The sequence below is a fragment of the Paroedura picta genome, chromosome 17, assembly GCF_049243985.1.
Source record: "Paroedura picta isolate Pp20150507F chromosome 17, Ppicta_v3.0, whole genome shotgun sequence".
Taxonomy (NCBI): domain Eukaryota; kingdom Metazoa; phylum Chordata; class Lepidosauria; order Squamata; family Gekkonidae; genus Paroedura; species Paroedura picta.
Window position 1 is genome coordinate 19,579,257 of NC_135385.1, and position 27,041 is coordinate 19,606,297.

General features: G+C 51.9%; 2 protein-coding genes across 6 annotated transcripts in view; both read left to right on the top strand.

Moving 5' to 3' along the window:
- Positions 1 to 7,994, top strand: part of VRK3 (VRK serine/threonine kinase 3) — an 11,829-nt gene extending 3,835 nt beyond the window's left edge. For both annotated transcript variants that reach the window (XM_077316858.1, XM_077316857.1), the window contains exons 3-15: positions 1 to 165; positions 794 to 958; positions 1,520 to 1,666; positions 2,319 to 2,371; positions 2,756 to 2,822; positions 3,086 to 3,170; positions 3,487 to 3,589; positions 3,769 to 3,861; positions 4,337 to 4,469; positions 5,440 to 5,560; positions 5,703 to 5,761; positions 7,132 to 7,280; positions 7,572 to 7,994. In XM_077316858.1, the coding sequence (XP_077172973.1) occupies positions 1 to 165; positions 794 to 958; positions 1,520 to 1,666; positions 2,319 to 2,371; positions 2,756 to 2,822; positions 3,086 to 3,170; positions 3,487 to 3,589; positions 3,769 to 3,861; positions 4,337 to 4,469; positions 5,440 to 5,560; positions 5,703 to 5,761; positions 7,132 to 7,280 (1,340 nt within the window). In that variant the 3' untranslated portion in view covers positions 7,572 to 7,994. The remainder of the gene's footprint in view (positions 166 to 793; positions 959 to 1,519; positions 1,667 to 2,318; positions 2,372 to 2,755; positions 2,823 to 3,085; positions 3,171 to 3,486; positions 3,590 to 3,768; positions 3,862 to 4,336; positions 4,470 to 5,439; positions 5,561 to 5,702; positions 5,762 to 7,131; positions 7,281 to 7,571) is intronic.
- A 1,512-nt stretch (positions 7,995 to 9,506) lies between these two features.
- ABCA3 (ATP binding cassette subfamily A member 3) overlaps positions 9,507 to 27,041 on the top strand; it is a 57,375-nt gene continuing 39,840 nt past the window's right edge. The window contains exons 1-3 of one of the 4 annotated variants that reach the window (XM_077316855.1): positions 9,507 to 9,675; positions 14,736 to 14,799; positions 20,728 to 20,819. The gene's annotated coding sequence lies outside the window, so the exon portion shown is untranslated. Of the gene's footprint in view, positions 9,676 to 14,735; positions 14,800 to 16,027; positions 16,208 to 20,727; positions 20,820 to 27,041 lie in introns of those variants that run through there. The other 3 variants (XM_077316854.1, XM_077316856.1, XM_077316853.1) reach the window with 3 other exon arrangements.

Genomic DNA, 27,041 nt, shown 5'->3' on the forward strand with positions numbered 1-27,041 from the left:
AACTCGATCAGAAGGCCGTGGATGAGCTCTCTGTAGCAGTGAAGTATCCTGCCAAGAAAAGAGTAGAATTTTATTCGCCAGGCAAAGGGAAATCTTCCACTTCAGTCAAACAAGACTCTGAGCCAATCTCAGTGGCTTCCTGGTCCCCAAAGGAGGCGAGGAAAGGTGAGAGTTTGTGGGTAACGTGGCGGCCCAGGGCTCCCAATTGTTCTACCCAGCGGCTTTTCTAGTTTGGGCTTAGCAAAACCTAACATGTTTTCCTTCCAGCATAAACTGCAGGACATCAGAGTGGGGCCTTGTCCTCAAGTTATATACTAGAACAGGGGTGTCCAAACTGTGGCTCTCCAGATGTTTGTGGACTATGATTCCCATGAGCCTCTGCTTGCTAGCAGGGGCTCATGGGCATTGTAGTCCACAGACATCTGGAGAGCCACTGTTTCTGGGAAGGGAGGGCATGCGCCATTCAGGGATCCCAGACAGGAGGTAATGGGTTTAAACTTCAAGTACAACGATATAGGCTAGATATCAGGAAAAAAATTTTCACAGTCAGAGTAGTTCAGCAGTGGAATAGGCTGCCTAAGGAGGTGGTGAGCTCCCCCTCACTGGCAGTCTTCAAGCAAAGGTTGGATACACACTTTTCTTGGATGCTTTAGGATGCTTAGGGCTGATCCTGCGTTGAGCAGGGGGTTGGACTAGATGGCCTGTATGGCCCCTTCCAACTCTGTGATTCTATGATTCTATGAGGTTTCGACCCTTTAAACATTTCTGACCCTGCCTGCTTCATCTTGCTTAGTACTTGATCCGAAGGACTTGGAAGAGTTCTCTGCGGCAATGGAGCATCCTGCAAAGAAAAGAGTCGAAATATGTTCACCAGGCAAAGGGAAATCTTCTGTTTCATTGAAACAAGAGTCTGGGCAGATCTCGGCGACTTCCAGGTCCCCAAAGGAGACGACGAAAGGTGAGTGCGTGTAGCACAGTCCAGAAGGAGAGGCCTAAGCCAGCCCACTGAATCTGAAATGAAGTTCCTTCCAGACCTCAAAGTTTGTCGGCCGCAGGCAGTGGGAATCTGAGCGCCCGTCACCTGCCGGACACACATCCCGGCAAGGGATGCTGCTGTTTAACCTGGTTTGATACACTGTGTGCAGGTTGCTGAACTTTAACAGCAACAGTGCAGTTCTTCCACATCAGGAAGTAACCCCTTTTAATGGATTTTTGTTCATTTAGGGGAGGGGGAAATCTGTCAACCTGCTCCCATGACTGGGTCCTCAGTGGAGAGGGCACAGTGAACGGGCACACTGCAGGGGCAGCTGTACAGCTGCAATGCAGGTTCTGCCAGGGTGATGGGCAGGATACGCCATCTTCAAAGGTGTCCCCTGGGGTTCATGTGAGGCTTGACTGTCTCTGGGGGATGGTGTCAACATGATTTGTAATTTCTACAGCGCAACCTGCTCAGAACCCTTGCGGGGCCCGGTGGGCTGCGCACCTAAGGAACGGATATTTGTGTTTGTTTTTGGTAAAGCAAAAGCCGGCTCCCGCTCTCCCAAGAAGAACCGGCTTGCTTCTGCGACTCCTCTCCCAGAGGGGGAGATCCTGACGGACTTGAACGACAAGCAGTGGAAACTCGTGAAACTTCTGAGCCAGTCTGACTTTGGACTGATGTATGAAGGTAAAGAATAGGCTCGTATTGTTTGTGCTGGGGGAGGGCGCACTTTGCTTGATGCTCTGATCTGTGCTACGGTCGAAAATGCGGCTCAGTTGCCATAGCATGCGGGTGAATGACACCATTCCTGTAAACCAGCCTCTCTCGAAACCTGTTGACTGTTTCCCAGAACTCATTGCTATTGTAAACAGGAGCGCGCCAATTTCCAGCAGAATAACAAACAAGTCCCGGTGTATTACCCTTGTTTCGGTAAACTTCATCAGTGTATAATGTCACAATCTGCATCCAAACAAGTTAAGATAATGAATAATGCATCATGTATAAGAGGTCTGTACTAATAGTGGGAATGCAATTCTCCCCATCTACCTGTCCCCCCTCCAAGATCCCCTCCCACCAGATATGCCCCCTGGATACAAGGCAATTTCCAGTCCAGCCAGTCTGTTAAGCAACAGTTACACGGTAAATGGTTAATCGTTTAAATATTTAAGTCTAGCCATCCTGAAATGAGCTGGTCGTCGGCAAGGCCTTGCTGCCTGTCCAGGTGAGGGTCGGGGAGCCCTTGGGCCCCTGTGTATTCTTGTCAGGCCCTGTATCACTTGTGACTTGCTCTCTCCGGCATTACTGGTTCATAACCTTCATTTTCTTCATCCTTCCACAGCAGAGTCAGCCTCTGGAGCCTGCCAGCAGAAGCAGAGATTCTCCCTCAAACTGGTGAGTTCAGTCCTGGGAGCTACCTGAGTCTCAGGTAGAACTTTCCAAGTACAGGTTCTTGTGCAATCCATTCATGACTTTGTCAATGGGAAACCTTGTTTTATTTTTGCCTCCCTGTGTCGGCAATTAGGATACCGACCTCACTGCATGTTGGTTACGCTTGCTGGGAAAGCGTCTCTAGAGGCATTGGAAGGGCCTCTATTTCACTTTATTGATATCCCCCCCCCTTGCTGGCGTGCCCCACTGAGTTCCTCTCGAGAGCTCAAGAAGTTGTAGGAGGGACGGTCACTTTTTGAATGGCCATCAGGGAGAAATTGGGGGGTTTGAGGCTGTCTGAAGGCTTATCAACGCCAGCTTCCGCCTCCCCCTCTCTCTGCTTCTCAGGATGCCAAAGACGGGCGGCTCTTCAGCGAGCAGAACTTCCTGCAGCGGGCAGCAAAGAAAGCCACGGGTAAGACTAAAGTTGAGTTGTTTCTGGGGGAGCAGAGCAGCGTCTCTATGCGTTGCCTCCCCCCATGGATGAGGGTCGTAGCTTCTCCTCCCCCCCTTTTTCCCTTGACTTTGTCTCACCCACAAGCTGGATCCTTTAAGCTCTGTTAATCGAGTGTCTGACAAGTCAAAGGGACGGATCTCTGAGTAAATTAGGCTAGCCTATCCAGTCAGGCTGCTGGGATTGAGACCTCCTTGGCCGTCCCCTTTTGTGTCCCCTTGCAGTAGAAAAGTGGAAGAAGCAGCATTCGGTTCCATTGCTGGGAATCCCCAACTGCATTGGCTTTGGTCTCCATGGTAATGCTTACAGGTGAGGGAATTTGGGCTTAGGCATTTCCACCCATCTCCTCTCCCATCACTTCAGGCTTCAGGCCAGTAGCTCTCTGCTTCAGCCGCCTCACAGGGCTGTTGTCGTAAGGACAGAAGGAAAGAGGGAGAAAGCCATGCTAATTTTCGCTCCCGGTTGGGGAGTAAAGCAGAACATTCAAAATATAAGGGGGCCACAAGAAGACTTAGCTGATGCATAGGGCTTGAAGCCCTACTGAGTTGGGTGAGATGGAGGGACGCTTTGGAGGCCTCTGGCCCAAGCGTGATCCTTCTGCAACCGTCTCTGCTCCGACCCGCAGGTTCCTGGTCTTCTCCGACTTGGGCCGGTCCCTCCAGTCGATCCTGGATGACACTGCCAGCAGGTTGATGGAGAAAGCCGCCTTTCAGATCGCTGTCAGGCTGGTACGAGGCGCCGGGAAAGGAGGGGAGGCGGCGAATTCTACCCGGGTGTAAAACGGAAGGTGTTTCTGGAGCAGGGGGTTGTGGGAGATTGCCCTGCTGCCATGGCACAGGGCTGGCACTCGGAGCGAGGCTAGGGCAAGGCGGGCATTGCGGCATGGCTGTTTTTCTTTGGCCTTCAGCTGGACGTGCTGGAATTCCTTCACGAGAACGAGTACGCCCACGGGGACGTCACGGCCGAAAACATATACGTGAATCCCATGGATCTCTCTGAGGTGAGTATCTGGGAATAGCTCTTTGCGGGAGAGCATCCCTGTGAAGCAGAGGGTCCTAAACCTTCCCTAGGCCAAGGGGGAAAGCAGGCTGGCCCAAGCGTCAATGCTGAAGGCTTCGGTCCAGTGCTTGACTCTCCAGGGAGTTTCCAAGGAGCCCTCCTGCAAGGGAGCGCTGACTCTGGGGTTTGGGGATGGCACCTGGCCGAGCAGGGAGCCTGATCGAGGGGAAAGACCTGCAAATTTTGCCCTCATCCCAAGGAAAGGGTCACCAGACTTTCCCGGTTCTGACCCTAGCCCCTTCCAGGCGAGCCAAGAGATAGGGCTAGGGACTTCCAGGCACAGGCCAGTTGTGAAAGGTAACAGGGTCCGGGGGGAAGGCAGCTTCACCTGCGAGCGCCCACCCGAGAGCTCCCCAGCTGCTTCCTGACGAGCCGCCGCAGCCCCCTATTCCGCGCTTCCCTTCTTCCTTCCCCAGCTCACCCTGGCCGGCTACTGCTTTGCTTTCCGATACTGCCCCGAAGGGAAGCATGTGCCTCTGCGGGAGGGCAGCAGGACGCCTCACGAGGGCACCCTGGAGTTCATCAGCCTGGACAGCCACAAAGGAGCCGGTGAGATTTCCGCACTTGGGAACAGGCTGGTGAACACACTGCATGGCTACCCCACCCCACCCCACCCAACCTGGTACAATTTCCCTGACCCCCTTTCAAGGCAGTTCTCATCCCTTGTGCCGTGGCTTCCCCCCTTTCGGGATAGAGGCCTTGCCACTCGCTGCTGCGGACAGAAACCAGTCTATCACGTTGCCTGGCGCTGCTTCTCCCGCACGGTCCCATCTGAGAGATCCTCTCTACCTCTGTCCTCTCTCTGGGCATCCAGTCGCACTTTTAATTGGAGCCACAGCGCTCTTTGCAGAGTTACGAAAAAACCCTGCATAAGGAGCCTGCTGTTAATCAATAAAAAGGTTTTGATTAATCAGTGTGGACCAAGTATATTCAGAGGGGTTGCAAGTTAAGGGCACATTTACTTATTTTGTGTGTGTGTGTGTGGGGGGGGGTCTGTAGATTCAGGTGGGTGGCTTTGCTGGTGTGACGTAGCAGAACAGAATTTGAGTCAAACAGCACCTTCGAGGCCAGCAAAGATTTATTCAAGTGGCGAGCTTGAATAAAAGCTTGAATCGGAATCGTCCGAGTCCCGATATAAGGGGAGAGCAAATTAGCAGTCAATGGGTAAAAAACATTACGGAGATATCCGGCAAATATGCAGCGCCATGAACAAATAACGCCTCGTTCGAACGACAGGCTGGGTTTATCGGTCCTTTGTTTTTCAGTTCCCGCTCACAAATGCATCAAGGGAAGTTTAGTGATTAAGGGCAGACACGTTCCCAGTTGTGAAAATAATTCATTAAAAGTGACCCCGGAGGGGCGGGGTGGGGGGCTGTACTGGTTCTGGTGTGTCACTGGAATAGAGAGTGTTGCTCTCTTTTAACATCTCAAAAAGGCACCTGTGTAAATTTCTTGGCAATATATTTAAATAATCAGTTGACCGGCCACCTGAATGTGTGTCCTCTCCCTGCCTCGTCAGCTCCGTCCCGTCGGAGTGACCTTGAGTCGCTGGGCTATTGCCTTGTGAAATGGCTGCATGGCTCCCTTCCCTGGTCTGAGGAACTGACCAATCCCCGGACAGTCATGGAGAAGAAAGAGAGGTAAACGCTGTGCACGAATGAGGCTCCCCCCCCCCCCCTGCTGTGGTTTGCTGGTTTGGTTTTTAACTTTAAGGGTCTCTCCCTGTTCTGACTAAGTAGAGATTGGACACCTGCAAATCTTTTCATTGTCTTTTTATTGTAGGTATAAAGCAGATATTGCCAAGAATCCAAAACTGTCCTTTGGCTGGAGAGCTATTCCAGGTACGCCTGTTGTTTGGTTTGCATCTCGGTCTTCACAGAGGAGTTTTCTGGCGGCTCACCCTGGAGGTTTATCTGATCTCATCCTTGCAAAGGGGTGAGGCTGAGAAACGGCCGTTTCTCCGAGCTGCCCGGTGAACTTTGGGTCCGAATGGGAGATTCGAGTCTCACATCCCTGCGTCCCAATTCAACCTCCCTGCGTCAGACTGACCATCCTGTAGGAGGGACAGTCAGGGCATGTTCAGATGCCTTTATTTTTTATTTGCTGGTTTTACTTAATGTATCACCCCACATTTCTTTCCAGTAAGGACCCACAGTAGCTTCTCCTCCCCTTCATTCTATGCTCACAACAACCCATATCCAAGCTGATAGTCTATCCAGCACCCCACACTGACTCATTCATAAGCATCGCGCGATACAATCAGGGAAAGATCCAGCAAAGAGTTCTCCTTATCTGTAGGCTAGGAGAGTTTGTTGAGATGTGTGTGCATGAAGGATTATGGAGCAGTATTCATAAACAGCTCCATGGTGGCGTAGATAGCCCGCTAAGCCGTGTCCTAGCCTGTCTTCCGGATCCCAGCAAGATAAGCAGCTCGTTGGGGTCCTTGTAGGACCAGAGCATGCAAGGTTTTTGCAGGGAGGTGGAAGCGTCCGTGTGCCAGGAGGGAAACGGCAAGCCCCAGTAATAAACCTCAGGAAGCATTAGCCTCGAAGAGAGCAGCCGCTGTCTTGGCCCAACGTGAGCGCCAGAGAGATTATATCTCCTGGCGTGCAGAAAATTTGCAATTTGACGCGGCGCTAGACCTGCAATTTCGCCTCCTCCCGCTACATATTTCCCTGGACGCATTCCTACATCAATCACACGGCCCTAACTTGATTTCTTCGCTTTTGTCATTTGAAAAAGAAGCCGCTCGCCACTCTCCTCACCTCCGGGCGGCTCGTGGACAGCCGCGTGAAACATTACTATGAAATAACCAAAACCCTTCCTCCACCAATAAGACCCCAGATCATAACATAAAGCAGCGGGCATCTAAATCTGAGTAAGCTACGGACCACCACGGGCCATTGTCACCAGGGGAGGGATTCCGCATGCAGCGGAAAAGGCCCTGTCCCAAAGGCGGAAGGTCTTAGCAACTGAGCAGGTTCCATGTGGCGTAGAGTGGTTTGGGCAGCATTGGGTGGGCACATCGGCCTTAGCGCAGGCTCTTTCTGCTTCCTGGCGTCTGGAAGTCCCTCGTAAGTCCTGTGGCTGCCTGACCATCGCAAAGCTTGCCAAGTCGGGAACAGGTGTAGCTTCCAGGTGGGTCAGCAGCTTGCCAGAGCCCTGGAGAAGCGGCTTAATCCGATTTCCCTCCCCCATGCCCCGTGGCCAGACGCCGTGCAGCACTTCCTGCTCCGAGTGATGTCCCTGGACTACGAAGAGCGGCCGGACTACGACGAGCTCCGGGCGCTGCTGAGGAAGCCGCTGGAGCTGATGCGAGCCTCGGCCTACGACCCGCTGGACCTCAGAGTGGTCCCCTAGGTAATGAACGGGCCGGGAACCTTTTATAGGCCTCCTTTTCCTCTCCCAAACAAGCCACTCAGCTCTGAAGCGGAGGGGGCAGCTTAAAGCGGAGGAGCGGCAGGTGGGAGAGGGCTGGCCCTTCCACCACCACCACCCCCCATCCATGCACGGGGCTGTGACCCTGGCCCAATCTGGGCCCGAACGAGCCGTCGCCGGCTTTGCCACTCTGCCCTCCCAGCGGCATCGGAGCAGAGTGGCCAGGGGAGAGCAGCAAACTAACGAGTCCCGTTTTGCTTTGTGGCTTTGTAGGTCTGAGGAGCTCGGGAGGAGAGGGCCAAATCCCGTGGGGAGGTCTTCACACTGGAGCAGCCAGGAATGCCGTATCTCCCCCCAACTTCTTGGCTTTTAGATTGCGGAGGGAATTGGGGGGGGGGGGGAGCCCCGGGATTCCCCGGTATTTATTTCTTAGGACCGTGTGTGTGTGTGTGTTTTAAATATAGGCGCTCTTCCCTTTCCCTTCCCGCCGCCTCCTTTTCACGGATTCTAGCGGATGCCAAGCCCAGGGCCTGCTTTGGCAGGGGTGCTCCCTGAACGGCGGATCGCCTGGCAACCCCAAGTGTTGCCACGGGGACAAAAGAGGCCATCTTAATTGGATGGAGAGGAGCTCTGCCCTTCTCCCAAGTTGTTGAGTTTTGCAACGTTTTAAGTCATAAATATTGATTTTGTAACAAACCTCGTGTCTGGTGAACTCTTGGGGCAGCTCATAGTGACGGACGCCAGCCGGGCGGGGAGTTTCGGCTGCAAGATGTCTTCCCTTCTCTCTCCGTTCATCTTTGCCCCACAAGGAGGAGGACTGTGCTTGGTGGGGGAGGTTCCTCAGTAGTCTGCCCACACACAGTCTTTGCTCCATGATGGTCCCAGGAGATTATGGGGGGCTCTAGTGGCCAGCCTCGCCTCACAGACCAGGGCTGGCCTTCCGTCCACGCTTCACGTGATGCATCAAGGCTCTTCATAGATTGAAATCTCCATAAGGGCCTTCCTGAAAATGTTTGTTCTTCACCGTACTTTTAAAAAAGAGACAAAAACAAAATGGAGAGGGTGCAGAGGAGAGTGGCGAGTATGATCCGGGGCCTGGGGACCAAGCCCTAGGAGGAAAGGCTGAGGGACTTGGGGACGTTCAGCCTGGAGAAGAGGAGGTTGAGAGGGGACAGGGTGGCTCTCTTGAAGTATTTTAAAGCTGGTCAGTTTTAGGAGGGCAGGGTGTGGTTCCTGTTGGCAGCAGAGGAGAGGACCTGCAGGAATGGGTTTAAACTATGTGTAGAATGATATCGGCTAGATATCAGTGGGGGGGGGGGAAATTTCACAGTCAGAGTAGTTCAGCAGAGGAATGGGCTGCCTAAGGAGGTGGGGAGCTCCCCCTCACTGGCCGTCTTCAAACAGCAGCTGGACAGATCCTTATCCTGGATGCTTGAGGCTGATCCTGCACTGAGCAGGGGGTGGGACTAGATGGCCTGCATGGCCCCTTCCAGCTCTATGGTTCTTGGATTCTATTAAGACAACCTCTGCAAAGCAGCTGCAAGGGGATCGTAGGAGATGTTGTTCAGGGAAATGGGTGTTTCTCTTACTGAGGATGTGTTTATCGATCATCATCCTTAAAAAGCAAAACAAAACACACAGCTGCAAGGATGGCCTCAGTGAAATCACTGGTTTTATTAAATTTGCGTATACCCAATTTTTTAATGAATAACATCTGAAGTCACTACCGGAAAACAAACAATAGAAGCAAAGTTGAAACTTTGCATCAAAAATATCCCCCCCCACACACACACACACACACAACGGATTCATATAGCATCTTAAAGGACAACAGATTATATTATGGCTTAATCTTTCTGTGGTTTAGTACCAGCTCAGTGTCATGGTAAAGAGCGGCCGCCTCTGATCTGGAGAACCGGGTTCGATTCCCCCGCTCTTCCTCCGCAAGCAGCCAGCTGGGTGACCTTGGTTCAGTCCCATTTCTCTCAGAGCTCCCTCAGCCCCATGTGCCTCACAGGGTGTCTACTGAGGGGAAAGGAAGGGAAGGCGATTGAGAGCCGCTTTGAGACTCCTTTGGGCAGTGAAAAGCGGGGTACAAAGAAAAACGCTCCGTACCAAAGCGGAATACAAGTATTATCCTGAATTGGCAGGTTACATACATGATACAGAGAGGGGAAATGGCAGAGAACTGGGCCCAACCAGCAGAACTTCACACCCATGAAGGGAACAGAAGGCTCCGGTCCCAGATGAGTCCTCAATGAATGGCACCAAACTCACGCGTGAATTCCAGTTTGGCAATTCCATGTCAGCATTGTGGAAGAACTGTGACTTTCCGGTCAGCGGAAGAGATTTGGAAGGGCCTTACAAAGGCTGCCAGGTTGGTGGTCGTTGCTGTTCTGAGTTTTTTGGTTTGTTTTTACCACCTTTCCCCCCTGGGTTTGACCGCTTTGGACCTTGGCAATCCACCTGTGCATCAGGCAGAGGGAAAAACCCCTTCAGGTGTTCGCATGCCATCCTCGTAGACCAGGCTACCTAAAAAGGGGCCTCGCAAAGGATTTCAATTCATTTGAACTGACCACCTGAAAAGTATAAACTTCATGCCAGGTTCTGAGGATTATTGATTGCATTTATATACCACCCATGCCCCTGGAGAATTGTGATAGATCAGCTGGGCAGCGGGGAGGGGACCCGATTTTAACCGTGCAGCGTGTCGTTCCCCGCACCACAAATGAAAACGTCCAGGCAAGGCCTGATACCGAAACAGGGTAACTTGAATTGTGGTCTTTACGCTCACCTTTTGTTTGTTCAGGAGGGTGCAGAAATCCGGGCCAAGTATGTATAGATGCATGACTTTGTGGCGCCACCTGCTGCTTGTGGCTGGCATTGCCTCTGTGAAACTTCCCTAAGCCACATAGAATTGAATCATAGAGTTGGGAGGGGCCATAGAGGCCATCTAGCCCAACCCCCTGCTCAATGCAGGATGAGCTTAATGCATCCAGGAGAAGTCTCTGTGCAGCCACTGCTTGAAGATCGCCAGTGAGGGGGAGCTCCCCACCTCCTTAGGCAGCCCATTCCACTTCTGAACTATTCTATGACATTTTTTTACCTGATATCTAAGCAATCTCATTCTACGCATAGTTTAAACCCACTAATTAGCAGCCCTATCGTTTGCTGCCAACAGGAACCGACACCCCTAGATCACTCAAAGAAGTGAGCCAAGCCAACTTCTTGAGGATGAGGAGTTAGGACACAAATGCAGAAGTGGACAAAGGGCAGGGGAGCTTGCATTATGTGTCTTAAGGAGGCCATGCTGCCATCTAGCCTAGCCTGCAGGCCCATGACCTAAGCAGAGTTACAACCTTCTAAAGCTATTGACTTTAATGGGATGGGAGGCCTGGTCTAACCTTACCAAGGGATTGGTTTTAGATTGAAACCCCAAAACCCACATAACGTGATGGGGTGCATAATTAACAAAGCTTATTAAAAGCAGAGGGCCCGAACAAGAGAAGCGCAAAGCAAGGCGGAAAATAAGAACGTCTCAAAAGGCAACCTGAAATCCGGGCTTTGGTTCAATGACCCAGATGTTTTGAGCAGACTGAGACACACATAGTCCAGGTAAAATGTCAAAGTCCAGAATCCAAATGCAGATGTTCTGGCCTCAGACAGCCCAACCCAGTTACAAACATGCCCTGGGACAACAGGGAAACAGGCAGCAACAGCAGAAGAGGTGGGGGGGAAGGACATTCCCAAGAAAGCAGAAGCAGAAGGTTTACTCCGCTTGGCTAAGAGTTTTTGAGGAGCGACGCTTGGACTTTCAGGGCTCTGCTTCCTCAAACCTTTGGGGTCGGTGGTTTCTTCTCAGAATTCAAGTCTTGCATCCCTTTACGCCTGCCGCTCTTAGCCCAGTACCAAGGACTAGCCTGACTGGATCTTCCTATCTGGACCTGGCACATCTGCTTTCTTGCCCGAGGTCATTTGGGGGTGGCCTCAGCGAGGGATGCCAGCCTCCAGGGGGGACCTGGAGAGCCCCGGCGATTTCAGCTCGTCTCCACAGATCCGTTCCCCTGTACAAAATGTGCATCACACCCCACTGAGGCCCTCGTCCTTCCCAGTCTCCATCCTCAGATCTCCAGGGGCTGCTTCGGAAGGGGGACTCTAAGGTGTTCTGCCCCAGCTGTGAGTTGGGAAAATTCCTGGAGATTTTTCGAGGTGGAGCCTGAATTGAGGGGAAGGGAGAGACTTCAGCGGAGTATAACGCCACAGAGTCCACCTTCCAAGGGGGTCGTGTTCTCCAGGGGATCTGCTCCGTTATGATCCCGTGAGATCTCCAGCCACCACCAGGATCTTACCAGAGAGAAATACCATGTGGCCATTTAATGCATTGTCTTTTCATAACGGATTGCATCTAAATGGAACGGCATGGGTTTTGTGGGTGGGTTTGCCCATCCTTATAAAATATATGTGTTGTTAGGTGCGAAGTCGTGTCCGACCCATCGCGACCCCATGGACAAGGATCCTCCAGGCCTTCCTGTCCTCTCCCATTCCCCGGAGTCCATTTAAATTTGCACCGACTGCTTCAGGGATTCCATCCAGCCACCTCATTCTCTGTCGTCCCCTTCTTCTTTTGCCCTCAGTCGCTCCCAGCATCAGGCTCTTCTCCAGGGAGTCCTTCCTTCTCATGTGGTGGCCCAAGCCGCTGATCCGTGGAATGGCTTGTTAATAGATTTACTTTGACGCTGAACTGATGAAGGCGTGAACTTGAAACATTTTGAGTTCGTTTCTCCAGGCGAATTGGCAAAGAGCTGAGACAAGTTCATGAATTATTTGTGGTTTATTATTGTTGGAAGTGTTAATTGCCACAGAATTTTTCTCTTTGTTTTGCTCCTTTGTTATAAGAACCACCTGAAGCTTGGCATTTCTACCCTGAAGTCCCTCCCCACCCCAATCCCCATTAAAGCTCCACCTCCCCAAAATAATCTCCAGGCAACCCTTACCTTACCTGGGACAGGTAAATAGGCTCGTAGAACTAAACACAAGTCCATTGGAGCCATTCTGTTTGTCTTTTACCTAATCTGGCCCTGCCTTTTGCTTGGGCCCCATGGCCCCTTTCCAAGACTGACAAAGTTTACTTCTGGACATATGCTTTTGTGTGCACATGGGCAAGGGTCAGATCCTCTTCCTCCTCGCACATGAACCTCGGCTCATGGAGGACAGATTGCAAAAGAGCAGAGTGATTTATGCTCACACACACACAGAGAGCCTGAGCATTCCTTTGGTGCTTCAAATGACGCTCCCTGCTGTTTCAGCCTCGGAAAGCACGGGCCCCCAGCAGTCGGCTTTGGCAGCAAATCCTGATTTTTCTCCGCTTAGCAGAGAGAATTCAGCAGAACGTGTCTGAAGCCAGTTGCCTGTGGGGAAGCAGGAACGCCGAGGAATAAATCGGGAGTGTTGTGAACTTGCCAGGGCATTATGGAGAAGAGGCCAGGCATGTTGAAGGGGAATGCCTAGTTCTAAATCACAGGGAACTGGTGAGGACTCTTTCAACAGGCCTGTCCAAACCGGATCGGTTTTTGATCTGTCTCACAACCGAGCTGGCTACCAGGTGGAACAGAGCAGCGCCAGAATACAGTGGCTTGCAAAAACATTCACCCCCCCCCCTTCGGGGTTTGTTTGGTTTTGTCGCATTACAATCAGGAACTAAGTTAGGTTGTGGGACGGGGGACGGCACTATTGCATTTTCACAGCCCGTCTAACGCTTTGTAGGGGCAAAACATATCTTGTTGGGATACAAACAGGTCTCAAGACAAGGAAAAAAGAAACCGTGACTGTGCATAGGGGTGTGTCCCCCTTGTTGTGGCGTCTCTAAATAAGATTGGCCCACCCACCCCACTTCAGAAGTCATATTATTAGAATCCTAGAGTAGTCCGTAGACCTCTGAAGAGCCAGTTTGGCCACCCCTCCCCACCTGGTTTGAAGGATTTGGGGCAGTTTGGCCTCGAGGAATGGGCCAAAGTCCCAGGGGCTCGATGTGCTGGGCTGTTAGAGGCATACCCCAAGAGACCTGCGGCTGGAATTGCAGGAAAAGGCTATAGGAAGGATTCGCTTTGGGGAGGGGGGCGAAGACTTATGCGCAGTCTCGATTCCTGTATTTCTCCTCTTTGGGGCACGAGAGAAATTATTTTGCCCCTTCCAAGCGGCAGGCACGTTGTGAGAACCGAGTGGTGCTACATCCCTCCCTCTCCCAAAATAGAAGGCCCAACTTATAATGCAACAAAACAGGACAACCACTGAGGGATTCACAACTGTGCTGGCTCATGGGAATTGTAGTCCGTGGGTGTCTGGAGAGCCACAATTTGGCCATCCCTGCTCGGGAGGGGGGACAAAGGGGGGTGTCACTGTAACTACAGTCAGCTACAACTTCTTGGCAACCACCACAGCAGAGATTAGTTCAATATTTTCATCTGGCAAGATTTCAAACGCCTAAATTGTGGGGATGAAGGAAGTTCTCTTCAAATTTGATGGTAGAGTCGGCATTTAAGCAATACATATTCTGACGTTTCGGTACTCCCCTCCTTATGGATACATAATTGCTTGTGAATAGGTTTTTTTTTTTAAATAGGCCTTCCTTGGAAGCATATTATAGCGAAATAGCATAAATATTCTATGTTCAGGGGATGATTAGGTAGACAGGATAACGGCCCCAGACCATGAGGCGAAGGAAATAAAGAGTTTAAAAATTCATAGAAAACGTGATAAAGAACTAATTAAGAAGGTTCTGGAAGGCACTGTGGCCCTCCCCATTTAAAAATCCCGCACAAGGCCTGACTGCAACCAACATGGCCGCCCTCCTTGAAATGACTTTGAATGCGGCCTTGTTGGAGGGGCCGCTCCCGGCCTACCTTACAGGGTTCTTGTGAACATAAAGCAGAAGGTGTAGAGTTGCTGGAAGCAGGAAGGATTTGAAGAACAAAAAATCAGGGAGCTGTACCTCAAATGCAGAGGCTCTTCCGCGTCAACATGGTGACCGCGTCAACATGGCGGCTTTGCACGGAGGTGGTTTTAAATAAATAAAAAACCCAGCCAGTTTTTCGGAGCGAACGCACATAAACTCAGCCTGCGTGACGCCAATTTGGCAGTGAAGTCTTATTGAACTCAAGGGTCCTTAACATTTAAGTGGAATTGGGCAATAAGGCTGTACTTAGTAATAACAAGCTATCAGAAAATAAGTACCTGATCTTGATTCTCCCCCACTCCTTCTTTTCTGGGAAAGCAAAAAGTCCAGGTTGTTCCTTTTCAGCCACTGAAAATGTTGCCAAAATCTATACACATATGAACCTTCCCCCCCAATGCTCCTTCCCAAACCTAGCAGTGAAAGAAGATGCCCCTTCTGGGTTCTCAGATTGTAATTTTATTTTTTATTTTGCTTTTGCTTTTCAGGGTTGGCACCTGGCCTCTGCGATCCAAGCACATATTCCTCAGCAAGTAAATTCCATCTGACAGAGTGAGTAGGACTCTGGCCACATTCGTACGGGTTTACTGTTTAAGGAAGAAGATACAACCTCATAAAATATCAAATGGGTAAACAGAAGGGAGGGCTTGGTCCAAACACGTGTTTACAGCACAAACCTTGCAAACCAAGAATGTTTCACCTGAGCAACGCTTTTATGGGTTCCCCCTCCCTTGCTTTAAAGACACACAGATAAGCAGTGCAAATAGAATAAATCATAAAATATAGAACTGTTGATGTAGAAGGGAGGTCGTGGTTCAAGTAACGGAGTAGAATCTGGGAGAATTGTGTTTTATATCCCGCTTTTCTTTACCAGGAGGAGTCTCAAAAGCGGCTTACAATCACCTCTTCCTTTCCCCTCACAACAGACCCCCTGTGAGGTCGGTAAGGCCGAGAGAGCTCCGACAGGCCTTGCTCAGTGCAAACAGTACTATCAGGGCTGTGACTAGTCCAAAGTCACCCAGCTGGCTACATGTGGAGGAGGAGTGGGGAATCAAACCCGGCTCAGAAGCCACCCTTCTTAACACCAGGCCAAGCTGTCATTTTATTTTTTTATCTGTTGGCGAAAGCTGTTTCAGGAGGAAAGAAAAGTGGGATATAAAGAAAGTTTAATCTCTCTCTCTCTCTGGTTCCCAAGCTGAATCAAATCTTGTGAAGCGTTTTGGGAAGGCTGCTATATACTCCCAAGAAAAGAGGATTGTAAACCAAACTGCCTCGTGTCCTTTCCAGATGTTCAATGGGGTGACCCCTAAACTCCCCCCCTCCCCAAAAAAATCCCTTTGCCCTCAAATCCAGAATCCACTGGATCCTAAAGTTGGGAATAGGCTGTGGCTTCTCAGGGCCTGACTCCCTAAATCAGGGGTAGTCCAACTGCGGCCCTCCAGATGTCCATGGACTACAATTCCCAGGAGCCCCTGCCAGCGTTAGCTGGCAGGGGCTCCTGGGAATTGTAGTCCATGGACATCTGGAGGGCCGCAGTTGGACTACCCCTGCCCTAAATGCAAAGAAAGGGAGAATCGGGGAGCCCCTTTTCCTCCCTCCTTGGCCCAGTGCAGCGCAGGCCCAGCAGAAGGGAGGTGCCCTTCTGCAGGGCGCCCCGGTGCGTAAAAGCGCAGCCAGCGGCGTCCCGGTGCCCCGTCCTGCGCCTGCAGCTCCCGAGCCGGGCAAAGCTTGTCTGGGCCGCCGCAGCCTCCTCCCTCCCTCCCTCCCTCCGTCCGTCCGGCGCGTCACGGGAGGCGGCGCCCGGGCGCATCAGCTGGCAGCCAGCGGCCGCCTCCCCGGCCCCAGCCCGGCACGATGGCCACGGCCCTGGCGGAGGGCGGCGGGCCGACGCGGGCGCAGCAGGAGCAGGAGGAAGCGGCGGCGGCGGCAAGGCTGGGCGAGAGGCGGCCGCGTTGAGCCGGTGAGCCCCCTTGTATCGCGGCCCCGACGCCTTTTGTCTCGGGGCGCAAACAGGCAGGCTGGGTGGCGCGGCTGCGGAGGGATGCCGGCCCCCCACCCATCCTCGCACCCGAGATCCACGATCCACCCCACCCAACCCTTCCCCACCCTCCACCTCCCTGCCCAGGGCCCTGTCGGCGCCCCTCGGCCTCCCCTCCGCCTGCTTGGCCGTGGGGCCCGGGGCCACCCACCCACCCACCTACCCACCCAGGCGCATGACATCATCCCCGCCTTGCTCCAGAGGGGCCGCCGGTCGCCCTGGCTGGGGAGGAGGGACCGGGGCTCTCCGCACACCGGGTGGAGGGGACATCCCGCTCGGGTGCCGGGCCAGGGCCTGGTCGGAGGGCTGCTGCGCCTTCGGCTTGGGGCCAGGTGCGCCGGGCAGTGGCCGGAGGCGTGCTATGGCTGTTGGGGGCGAAAGGAGCTTTCCGCAGGTGACACCGTGGCCCGTTTCTCGCAGCCTAATCAGGGTCGGCTGCGGTTAGGCCCTGGGTGTTGAAAGGGCAGCCCAACCGGGCCCGAGCATCTCTGGACTTGGATACCCCGTATGGGGTCACAGATGCACCGGTAAGGCGGGATCCCGGCCCGGCCACCCCTTACAAGGCCTCGGCTGCTCGGCCGGTTTTCGGGGGGCGGAGGAAAAGCTGCGTCGTCGTGAAGGCAAGGCGGTGCTTTAGGTGGCAGAGCCGGGTGGGCGTCAGTGGGGAGGAAGAGGCCGGACCCCCGAGGAGACTCCCCGTGCCGTGAATTTCTCTTTCTCCCTTCCCACGTTCTCTCGAGATGGAGCTGCAGCACCAAGGGACGTGGTCGGGAGGGCATGTGGTCGTGTTGAAACAGAGCAGATTTCGGTATCTGTGTGGGTGGGAGATTCCCCGAGCAGAAATCCTTCCCTGGGTCACTCGGAGTGTGAGAGAGAGAGGCAGGTTGTCCAGGGGATGAACAGGTTATGGTGAGGTGCCTGGGTGACCTGGGCCCTTTGGGACGACCGTATGATTATGCACTTCCGTTCCAGAAAATTGCATCCTGTGTCAACGAGAGAATCGCAGGCAGCATGTGGTTTTGATTATTTAGGGATTGAAGGGTTTTGGGAGTGGTACATGACAGAGTGGTTTTCTTTTCTAGTAATTAATCACCGCTTGTCTCATGTTAGGGACAGGGCCACGACTGATTCCTAGGGAGCCTGTATGCCCCCCACGTCGCTTTTTGTAGGAGCCAACACCAGCGTCCTCCCGCACATGAATTGAGCATTTGCTGCCTCCGGATTGGGGACGATAAGGGGATTTGTCCCTGAGAGAGGTTTTATTTCCCCCCTGACTCGAAGCGTCTTCATACTTCTCCGTCTTTGGATTTAAAATTTGGTGCAGTGGAACGCAGTGATTTGGGTTTTTTAAAGGAACCTGAGGCCCTGGAGCGAGTGCAAAACAAGAGACCCTGCTTTCTTTGTAAGGTGTGAGAAGGTAAAATGGGGCTCTTGGTCCTATTGTCGGTTTGGATGCACTGAATCACCGCCCCCCACCCCCACCCCCTAGTCCTTTAATAGATTAAATGTTTCTTGGTCTCTAGAGTTAGCATGCAGCATGGTCCAGTTCAGCAGTTCCCTCCCAGCCGTTCACTTTTGCCGCTTTGGTAGCCTTTCCTCCCTATGCCTGGCAGAACTTTAAAATTGCCTCTTTTTGGCCCATCCAAAACAGAGCCGTCCATCTGTCCTTCCTGTGAGCTTTCCCAAAGTGACTAACAATTTTGTTGGCCTTGTAATTACTTTTTAAAAAGAAATCAGTTACCTCCATGTTTTCCTGACCTGCTGCTTTAGTAGATCACATTATGAGAAGACAAGAGCCACGGGAAAAGACAATAATACTAGGAAAAGAGGAAGGCGGCAGGAAAAGAGGACGATCCAAGATGAGATGGATTGACTGAAGGGGAAGATCCAAGATGAGAGGGATTGGCTGAGGAAGCTGCATCCCTAGAGAACTGAGCAAGCTGTTAACAATAGGATGTTCTGGAGGACAGGAATTTATAGGGTCGCCATGAGTCAGAAATGGCACTTAACATATACACACTCACTGCTTTAGTAACCCTGCCAGAGTCCTCCCAGTCTACATCTTGGAGGAAAGAGGTTCCCTGAATCTTCTTTTTAAAAAATTGCTATTTATCTAAGAGCAAATTGTAAATCTGACACCGGAGTGGAATATTTATTTACTAAGATGCCCCTGTGTGTGTGTGTGTATGAGAGAGAGAGACCTACAGGGTAGATTAACAAGATTTAAAATCACAACAGCTATTAAAAAGTAAAACCTGTCTTTAGAACTTCCCCCTGCACACCTGATTTCTCAGGAAGAATTAGCAGCAATTTAATTGGATTAATTAGTAATTATTAACAATCAGTAATGATTAATAAATACATTAACAAATTAAATGAAATAATCAAACCACCCAGAGCCGTATGGAAGGGCGGTATAAAAAGTCTAAATAAATAAATCTGCCTCGTCCCTCAAAGGCCGTTGAAAGGGGAGATGGTGGGAGAGCTCTTCCAAAGACCGATGGGGAGCGGGCAAGGGAAGGTGCTGCCACAAAAGAGGCCCTGCATCTTAGGGGAACCGGGAGAAAGTTGAGTCAGAGCTTCCCCAGAAGCAGGTTGGTATGGACTGGACACCAGTGACCTCCTTCAGTGGAGGTTTGTGGCAATAAGAAGAAGGTGGGAAGGATCCAGCCACCTGCCCCTCGGCCCTCCCTTCCTGAAAGCCCCGTGAAACACAATTGACCAGCTTTGTGTAAAAGCTTTTGCTGTTTGCTCTTCTGGACAAAGCGCCTGCCAGGGAGTCCTGCTTGGAGCCTGGCAGGTTGATCCATCCCCGTGCTGGGCGGGATGCGGGTTCTCCAGCCCAGCTAGGCAGGCCCTTGCTCTTTCAACACACCTTTATCAGTGGGAGTCTGTGTTTGTGCAGCCTTTGGGAGGTCAACGCATCTCTCCCTTCCTGCAGTTCAGGCTCTGTAGCGGAGCGTGCCCTGCCCTGCCCTGGTGGCAGTGACCAAGCCATAAAGCTCAGTGAGCGCACGGAGGGAAAACCTCAGTCCCTTGCAGTTCCAGCTGCTGCGTCTGAGGTTAGCCAGGAGGGACCCACCCTTGGGGGGCCACTTGTATTGAGACCCTGATTCTCCTCCTCTGGAGTTGCACAGGCCGAGCTGGCCATGTGTTATGGCTGGGTGGGGGGGCTTGGCTGAGATTTAACCCCAGCCCCTTCCCACCGTATGAACGATAGCACATGCGTATATCGGAGGGCCATGGCCAGAGCACCCACATTCCTCCACAGGGGAGTGAAGGACTCGCTGTTCCTTGCACAACAGCCGAGCAAACATTCGGAGAGGGTGTTGACGTTTCAAGCAATTGGTATTTAACAGCAAGAGGAGAGGGGTTTCAAGACTGCGATTGTTGCCCAGGGAATCAAGAGAGGGATTTTGACAGATGGGCAATGGTGCTCAGCCAGCCAGTTCACAGTCTTCTCAGGCGTGCTGCCTGGACCCGGATCCTTGGCTCGAGATTACCGTTCCTCCAGCCTTCCTGCCCCTTGCCAGCCGTCCGCAGTGGCTGGTTTTTGCAGCTTGGCTTTTCAGCCTCCTCCCACCTCTGCAGCTGCTCCGAGCACTAGCTGGGGAAAGGCCCGGCTTTTGTGCGAGAACTGGGCCGTGAGTGCGAATGCTGAAGGGCCATACGGGGTAGGAGGAGCGCCCAAAGCCGCCGGGAAGCTAGGAGGAGCCTGCAGGATCTTGCGTGTCCGTCCAGAGCGATGCTGATCTGAATAATTGGGATGGGAATGTTTTGCTGGACGTTCTTGTCCACTGTGAATGTGAAATATGAGCGGCCTGTAGAGGAATGTGGCTGTATATATCAGTCCTGGAAAGGCACATTTCCCTTCCTCTTCTCTCTGCGGTGGCTCTCCAGATGTCCATGGACTGCGAGTCCAGCACTGGCAGGGGCTCATGGGAATCGTAGTCCATGGTCATCTGGAGAGGCATAGTTTGGCCACCTAGGTCTAGGTTTAAGCTGCATCTCTGAAAAAGAATCTATTGCAGAAATGCGTGGAGGGCCAGGCTCAGGCACCCTGCCCACAGTTTCGTATATTGTCTCAATTTAACCAATATTAAAGCAGCCATTTCCCCTTCTCAGCCGTCCCTTAGTGAGATTTCCCACTCCACTGTTGCAATATTTTGACAGTTATTCCTCTCCCCACCCAAAGTATTACATTTCGGTCTGCAGTCTTTGTTCTGAACACAATTTCAAGGGTTTTTTTTTAATTTATTATCAGGATTTTAATTAGGCCTGCTTAGCATGCAGTTGGGGCACAGAGTGTCCCCATGTTCTGGGAATGGCTTTCTGTAAGTCCTTTCAGCTCTATTACCTGACCTGACCAGAAGACTCTGCTACCGAGCAAATTATTCACAGGAACCAAATTTGCATGCGGTTGTTTGTGTTCTTTTGCTTAGGTGAGAAGGAAGGTTGAGGCCGTGGAGTTTGTGCTTTGGGGAAAAACAAGATTTGGCCTCCTGTGCCCCAGTTCTGCAGCACCTCTGCAGAGGTAAGGACCACGCCTCCCATGCAAAGGGAGCATTTGACTATGAGGGGCCGTCCACTGTGAGAATCTCTACACACATGCGCTGGAGCATGCGGAGGACTCTGGACTGAGAAGGCAGAATATCGGAGCTGGAAAGATATTTAAGGGCTTCGGTCCATCAGGGAGTTTGCTTGCTTGGCAGAAGAAGAGTCGGTTTTCATCTCCCACTTTTCGCTACCTTGAAGGAGTCCCAAAGCGGCTTACAATCGTTTGCCCTTCCTCTTCCCTCAACAGACATCCTGTGAGGTAAAGTGGGCCTGAGAGAGCTCTGACAGAACTGCTCTGTAAGAACAGCTCTGACAGAACTGTGACTAGCCCGAGATCACCCAGCTGGCTGCATGTGGAGGAGCACGGCATCAAACCCAGCGCCCCAAGCCTTAACCACTACACCAAGCTGGCCAAGAGGAGAAGTAATCACAGATCTAGAACCCTGCCTTTCGGCAGGCTGATCTGCTATGTGCTTTTATCCATGTGGCCAGAGTAGATTAGATCTTTTGTGCCAGGGTATGATGGTAGAAGCTGTCAGGTCCTGCAGGTTTTAAACCAGAAATCTGGTTTCAAATCCTGGGACCGAGTCTAAGGACTGTGGAGCTCTGTGTGTTCAAGTTTCAGAGCCTGCTTCAGAGCTGGGAGGATATGGGGCACTTATCCCCAGAGTAGCACCTGCCAAGGGGTTTCCTGGCTCTTACTTTGTTCTCCGGCAGAGCAAAGAGCCAATCTTGGCTCGCCCCCACTGAGAGGTACCCACTGAGAGGTACCGCCCCCACTGAGAGGTACCTTCCCGGAGGCCCCAGGGCGCTACTTTCCTGCTCGGAGCACCCATTCACACGAAAATGCTTGGTGGGGAACTATCCCTACCTTGCAGTTGGCCTTGCCCCCCTTGACTTACCAGCAAAGCACAAGGGCTTGTGGGAATTGTAGTCCATGGCCATCTGGAGAGACAGAGTTTGCCCCCCCCCCCGGCCGCCCTAGATTCTTGGCTTTGGAAAGTAGAGAGGCAATCTCTTTGGTTCATTGTAAGGAGGGGCTACAGTGTGTGTCTCGGGATTGTGTCTCTTTTGTCCCGCCCTTGCTCCGCCAGCAGCGTTTCAGTCTCACAAACCCTGTGAGATTTATGGGCAATGTCTAAACTAGGGGTAGTCAAACTGCGGCCCTCCAGATGTCCATGGACTACAATTCCCAGGAATGCTGGCAGGAGCTCCTGGGAATTGTAGTCCACGGACATCTGGAGGGCCGCAGTTTGACTACCCCTGGTCTAAACAGAGGATTCGAACCTTGGTCTGTCCTAGCCTGGTTCTCTAATTATTGCCTTACTCTGGTCCTTGGGGGTCTTCGGAAAAACATGTTCTGGCATCTTGCCATTGAGTTCTGTTGAATAGTTGGATTTCCGAGGTGCAATATCTTATTTATTTATTATTTTATTATTATATTTATATACCGCCCTCCCCGAGGGCTCAGGGTGGTTTACGGGAACCAGGAAAAGATACAGATAACATAGAGTAGCAGGTAATAGCAGTAATAACATTATAACAAGAATAATGACTTAATTTTGGACAGGCTGGCCGGGTAACGTCCACGTGCTGATTTTCAAAGCCAAACAAAACCGTTTCTGAAGCAGAGACCCTCGAAACGTATGTTTTATTCCATCAATTTCCAATTGCACTGTAACGTTCAGGATATAGCAGTCTACGCGTGTTTTCAAACTTGGATATCGATTCCATCGTGCATAGAGATGGCGTATTTTGTTCCATTATCGTTCGGGTTATGTTACAGCATTCTGCTCCGGCGAAATCATTTTTTTTATCAGCTTTCCTTATTTTGAACCCCTTTACGGAAGCGACTTTTCTAGAAATTGCTCCTTCTGGGCTTAGATTTGATGGGGGGGGGGGGGTCACGGGTTTGAGCGTCCGTGTTAGCCTTGAAGAAATCTTCAAGATTTCTAGCCCCATAAACTTGCAGCTCCGGGGCAGAACACCTGAATTCTAAGCTACTGTTTTTTAGGAGCGCTGCAAATGACCTTTGCCTGAAGCTGCAGGTTATTGGGTCAGTCTGAAGAAAACCAGAAAACAAGAGCCAGGTAATCTCTCTCCTCTCCATCCAACCTGGCCAATATATCCCAAAGCTTGCACAATGTTCAGAGTGCGTTGATTGTTCCTGATAACAGGTGTTTGCAAAGTGCTCTCCTCTTGAGATCCCAAAGAGCTGGCGTCAGTCGGACACTACGGAAGGCGAACCTCTTCAGGTTGCTGTCGGGAAGCTCCGCATGTCCACGGCTGTCGTGTGTAGCAACCTCATTCGGTCAATCCTCCCCTGGTTGAAACAGCCTTCTGGGCCTAGTCGCCTGCGGGCGAGTCTCGCTCGCCCCAGGCGATTGGCTGTTTGTTTAGAAGCCTGGCGTTTAAAGTTCCAGCGTTACCTTGGAGTTGTGCATGTCGCAAGGAAGCGCAAAGCAGGAAGTCTGTGCCACACTTCCTGTTTTGAACTTGGCTGGGAGACTTCTCAGCATGGATGTTTTGACTCTGCGAGGGAAGGGGGAAGTCTGTCAATCAGAGTTCTGCCCCACTTTCCCTCAGAGGAGCTCAGGGTGACATATATTCCCCCCCCTCAATTTTATCATCACAATAACCCTGTAGTGGCCAGATTCTGGACCGATGTAGTAAGTGCTACACCTCAGAGGCTTCTTGCAGCCGTCCAGGTAGGCCAGGGAAGGAGATCTACTTCTCCGGCACACGGCTGCGAGAACTCACTCAGGGCAAACATCAAGTCCTTCGCTGGTCCATGTGGAGGAGGAGCGGGGAAGCAAACACGGCTCGCCAGATTAGAGGCTGCCGCTCTGACCCGCTACACCAAGCCGGGCTCAGGGTTCGTTGGATCATTTCCTGCTTTAGGCAACCGAGCAAGAGTGACTTTGGACCAGCGAAGGACTTTGATGTTTGCCCTGGGTGAGTTCTCGCAGCCGTTGCCGGAAAAGCAGATCTCCTTCCCTGGCCTGGCCGCATTTCCCACACCGATCTACTTAGTACAGTTTTTACCCCACCCTGCCTGGACGGAGCTGAGAGAGGCGTTCGCTGGTCTCCCTTCCCGTTTTTATCTTCTCAACAACCCTGCGAGGTGGGCGAGGCTAAGGAATCATAGCTGGGCCCTGGCGACTCGGCATCCTTCACGGCAGTCTGTGAATCTGAACCCAGAGCTTGGCCCGGTATTCTAGCCCCGACGCCCTAGCGATGAGCACGGAAAACTGCGAGAGAGGCAGGAAGCCGACGGCAAAGATACCGATCCTGCATACCAGAAATGTTGTGCATTCCCTTTTTGGAAGAAATGCAAAAGGAGGTCCTTGGGGCTGTCCCTAAGGGACGCAGAGCATGTTTTGCCAGCGAGCTGCCTGATAGCAATGCAGGTTCTGTGAATTCACACAGATCACGCGAGGGCTGGAAGGAAAGGCCCACTTCTCAGCTCTTGCGGCCCTTTCTTATGTGCCCAGGGTATTGTCGATTGCCACTTTGGGGTCAGGAAAGAATTTTGCCCGGGGATCCTGAAGGTTTCCCCCCTTTCCTCAGGGCCTCGAGCAGGGGTCCCCGGGAGAGTGGAGGCGACCACGAATTTCCTGCCGGGGGCCAGAGGTAGGACTAGATGACCTCTGCAATCGGCTTGCAGATCTCGTCTGTCTTTTGCGCGTGGAGCTTTGCAACCGTTCGTGATCTGGGTGCTGCTCTCGCACAAAGAGCTGGACTGGGGCCGGAAGACAAGACGGATCCAGTTTTCAGCGCGTTACAGCACGCCTTGCGTAAGAGGGCTGTTCTTTCCTGAAGGAGTCGGCGGCCCGAGTGGGGAAACGCACGCTCGATCCTTGCCTCCGTCCCGCCTTCAGCGCAACGCTAAGAGTCTTGCTCAAGACCGGGCGGGAAGCCGGTGGCGGAGTCAGTGAGGAGCCGACACCCCTGCAGAAGACTTCTGTCGGGATCACAAGGCCGCTTGTTTTGTTTTCTCAAGTAGTCGAGAGAAAACAAACCATGAGTGCTCAGTGTCCTTCCAGCTCAAGGGTTCTTGCGCGTCACGTGTGCCAACTGGTTGGGCATTTCCCAGGCAGAAGGGTCTCTCTTTCCCTAACTGGGTGTTGGAAAAGGTCTCGTTACAGGAGTGTTTTTTGGTAAACGGTCATTGAAAGGTGTCCGAATTCCAGGGTTTGCTCATTTTATGTTTCGTCAATGTGGTTTATCCACAGTTCCGTTGAAACTAGCAAGGATTTTCTCAGTCCCATCTGGTCAGCCGGAGCTTGAAAGAATCATAGAATCATAGAATCATAGAGTTGGAAGGGGCCATACAGGCCATCTAGTCCAACCCCCTGCTCTACGGAGGATCAGCCCTAAGCATCCTAAAGCATCCAAGAAAAGTGTGTATCCAACCTTTGCTTGAAGACTGCCAGTGAGATCTCGAGTGAGGACAAGGGCGATGACAGGTTTGGGGCACCGGTAATGACGGTGGAGGGAGACACGGAAAGGTCTAATTAGGGAGATTTGAGGGGGTGGAGCCTGAGAGGGCGGGGTTGGGGAGGGGAGGGACTTCAGTGGGGTATAATGCCTTGGGTCCGACAAAACCAGGCGGTCCAATAAATCCTGCATTTACGCAAGAAATTCATTTCTCGTGCTGGAAGACAATCCTATGCTTCATCCGAAGGTCAATATCTTCGATATTTCAGAGTAACTGCCGAACACAGCCGAGACTAGTATCTTAGCTGGAAACTAGTTTCGTGGGTCTTCCTCAGTTGGGCATAGTTTTGTCTTCTGCACACCACCTGGAGGCTGACAGCCCTGGTCCTAACCCACAAGTTGTACAAGTTGCCTTCGCTTCCTCTCCCCGCAGCAGACACCCCGTGAGGTAGTTGAGGCAGAGAGAGCTCTGAGAGAACTGTTTGGTCAGAACAGCACTATTAGGACTGTGACAAGCCGAAGCTCGCTGGGGAAGGTGTCCCCAGGTTTGTTTGACTTATTAACCTATTGTAGACAAAAAACAAAACAAAACAAAACTGTTGCCCTGCCCTCCAGCCGTGGCTTCTTAAAAAACGGTGCTAAGCAAGAGTGATTGCTGAAAATCTCCTCAGGCTGAATGAATTGACATTTAAGAGAACTTGAGCAGCCACTCAGGCTTAAGGGCCTTACAAGGGCCTTCCCAGCATCTGACCAAATGCCTCCTTTCCCCGCACTTTTTTGCCAAAAAAAACCTCTCGGTCGGTCGGAGGCCCACAAGCAAGCCATGATTCACCTTGTGCATATTGATCTAGCTCTTTTCAGTCCGATAAAGCGTGGCGGGTGCCAGAACAAAATGGCCACCGCAGGAGGCGGGGCCAGCCACAAAATGGCTGCCGCCACTGAACTTCAGTACCGCGATTCTCTGGTTCCATTTTAGCCATTCTAGCTTAAGTTTTTCTCTTGCATAAAGAGTAATCTGCTGCTGGGTTTTCGGGGAGCGAGAGGTCATGCCCGGGCCCGATCCGGTTTGCTTTCGCCCTTGCTTTTGCTGTTCCCTGCCATCCCCTTGGCAGGAGCTTGGGCCTGACATAAAACACAGAGAGGACAAGATCCTCCCCACGCTGTTCCTTAATTTTGCTTTTCGGTGTGATTCTGCAGGTTGGAATCAATGACTGGAGTGATTCAAACTTCTGTGCTTGCTTCAAAAGTTACGTGCCTGTTTGGGGAGGGGGGGTGGATATCTCCCCCCCCCCATCCACCCACATTCTGGTTCCTATGGAAACAGCACATCAGAAGAGTAAGGAAGGGAGGAAGGGCTTGAAAGGAAATCGGCAGATTCTTTTTAACTCTGTATGTCCTTTTTGCAACGAGGTAGCCGCTGGCCTTGGAGCTCTTAAGCAGTGGCCCTCTCCTCTGCCCGGCCAGGATTGGGTCCTTAGGGTTGGCTTGGGCACGGTTCCAGTTGGCGAATTTGGAGGTTTACTGGAATCGTTAGGGGTGGGGAAGACTTTGTGGCATGGTTTGGAAAGACCATGAGATGTAAAAATATATGTTCTCATTATTGTACATGTAAATATACAGTGATTTATATTGGGGTAAATTCTCAGGTTTGGGTTAGTGTAGGCATGGGTCCGGTTGGGGATTTTGTAGGTTTTTGTAGGTTTTGTAGGGAAAAGCGGCATATAAGTACCAACTCTTCTTCTTCTTCAGTAATATCAGG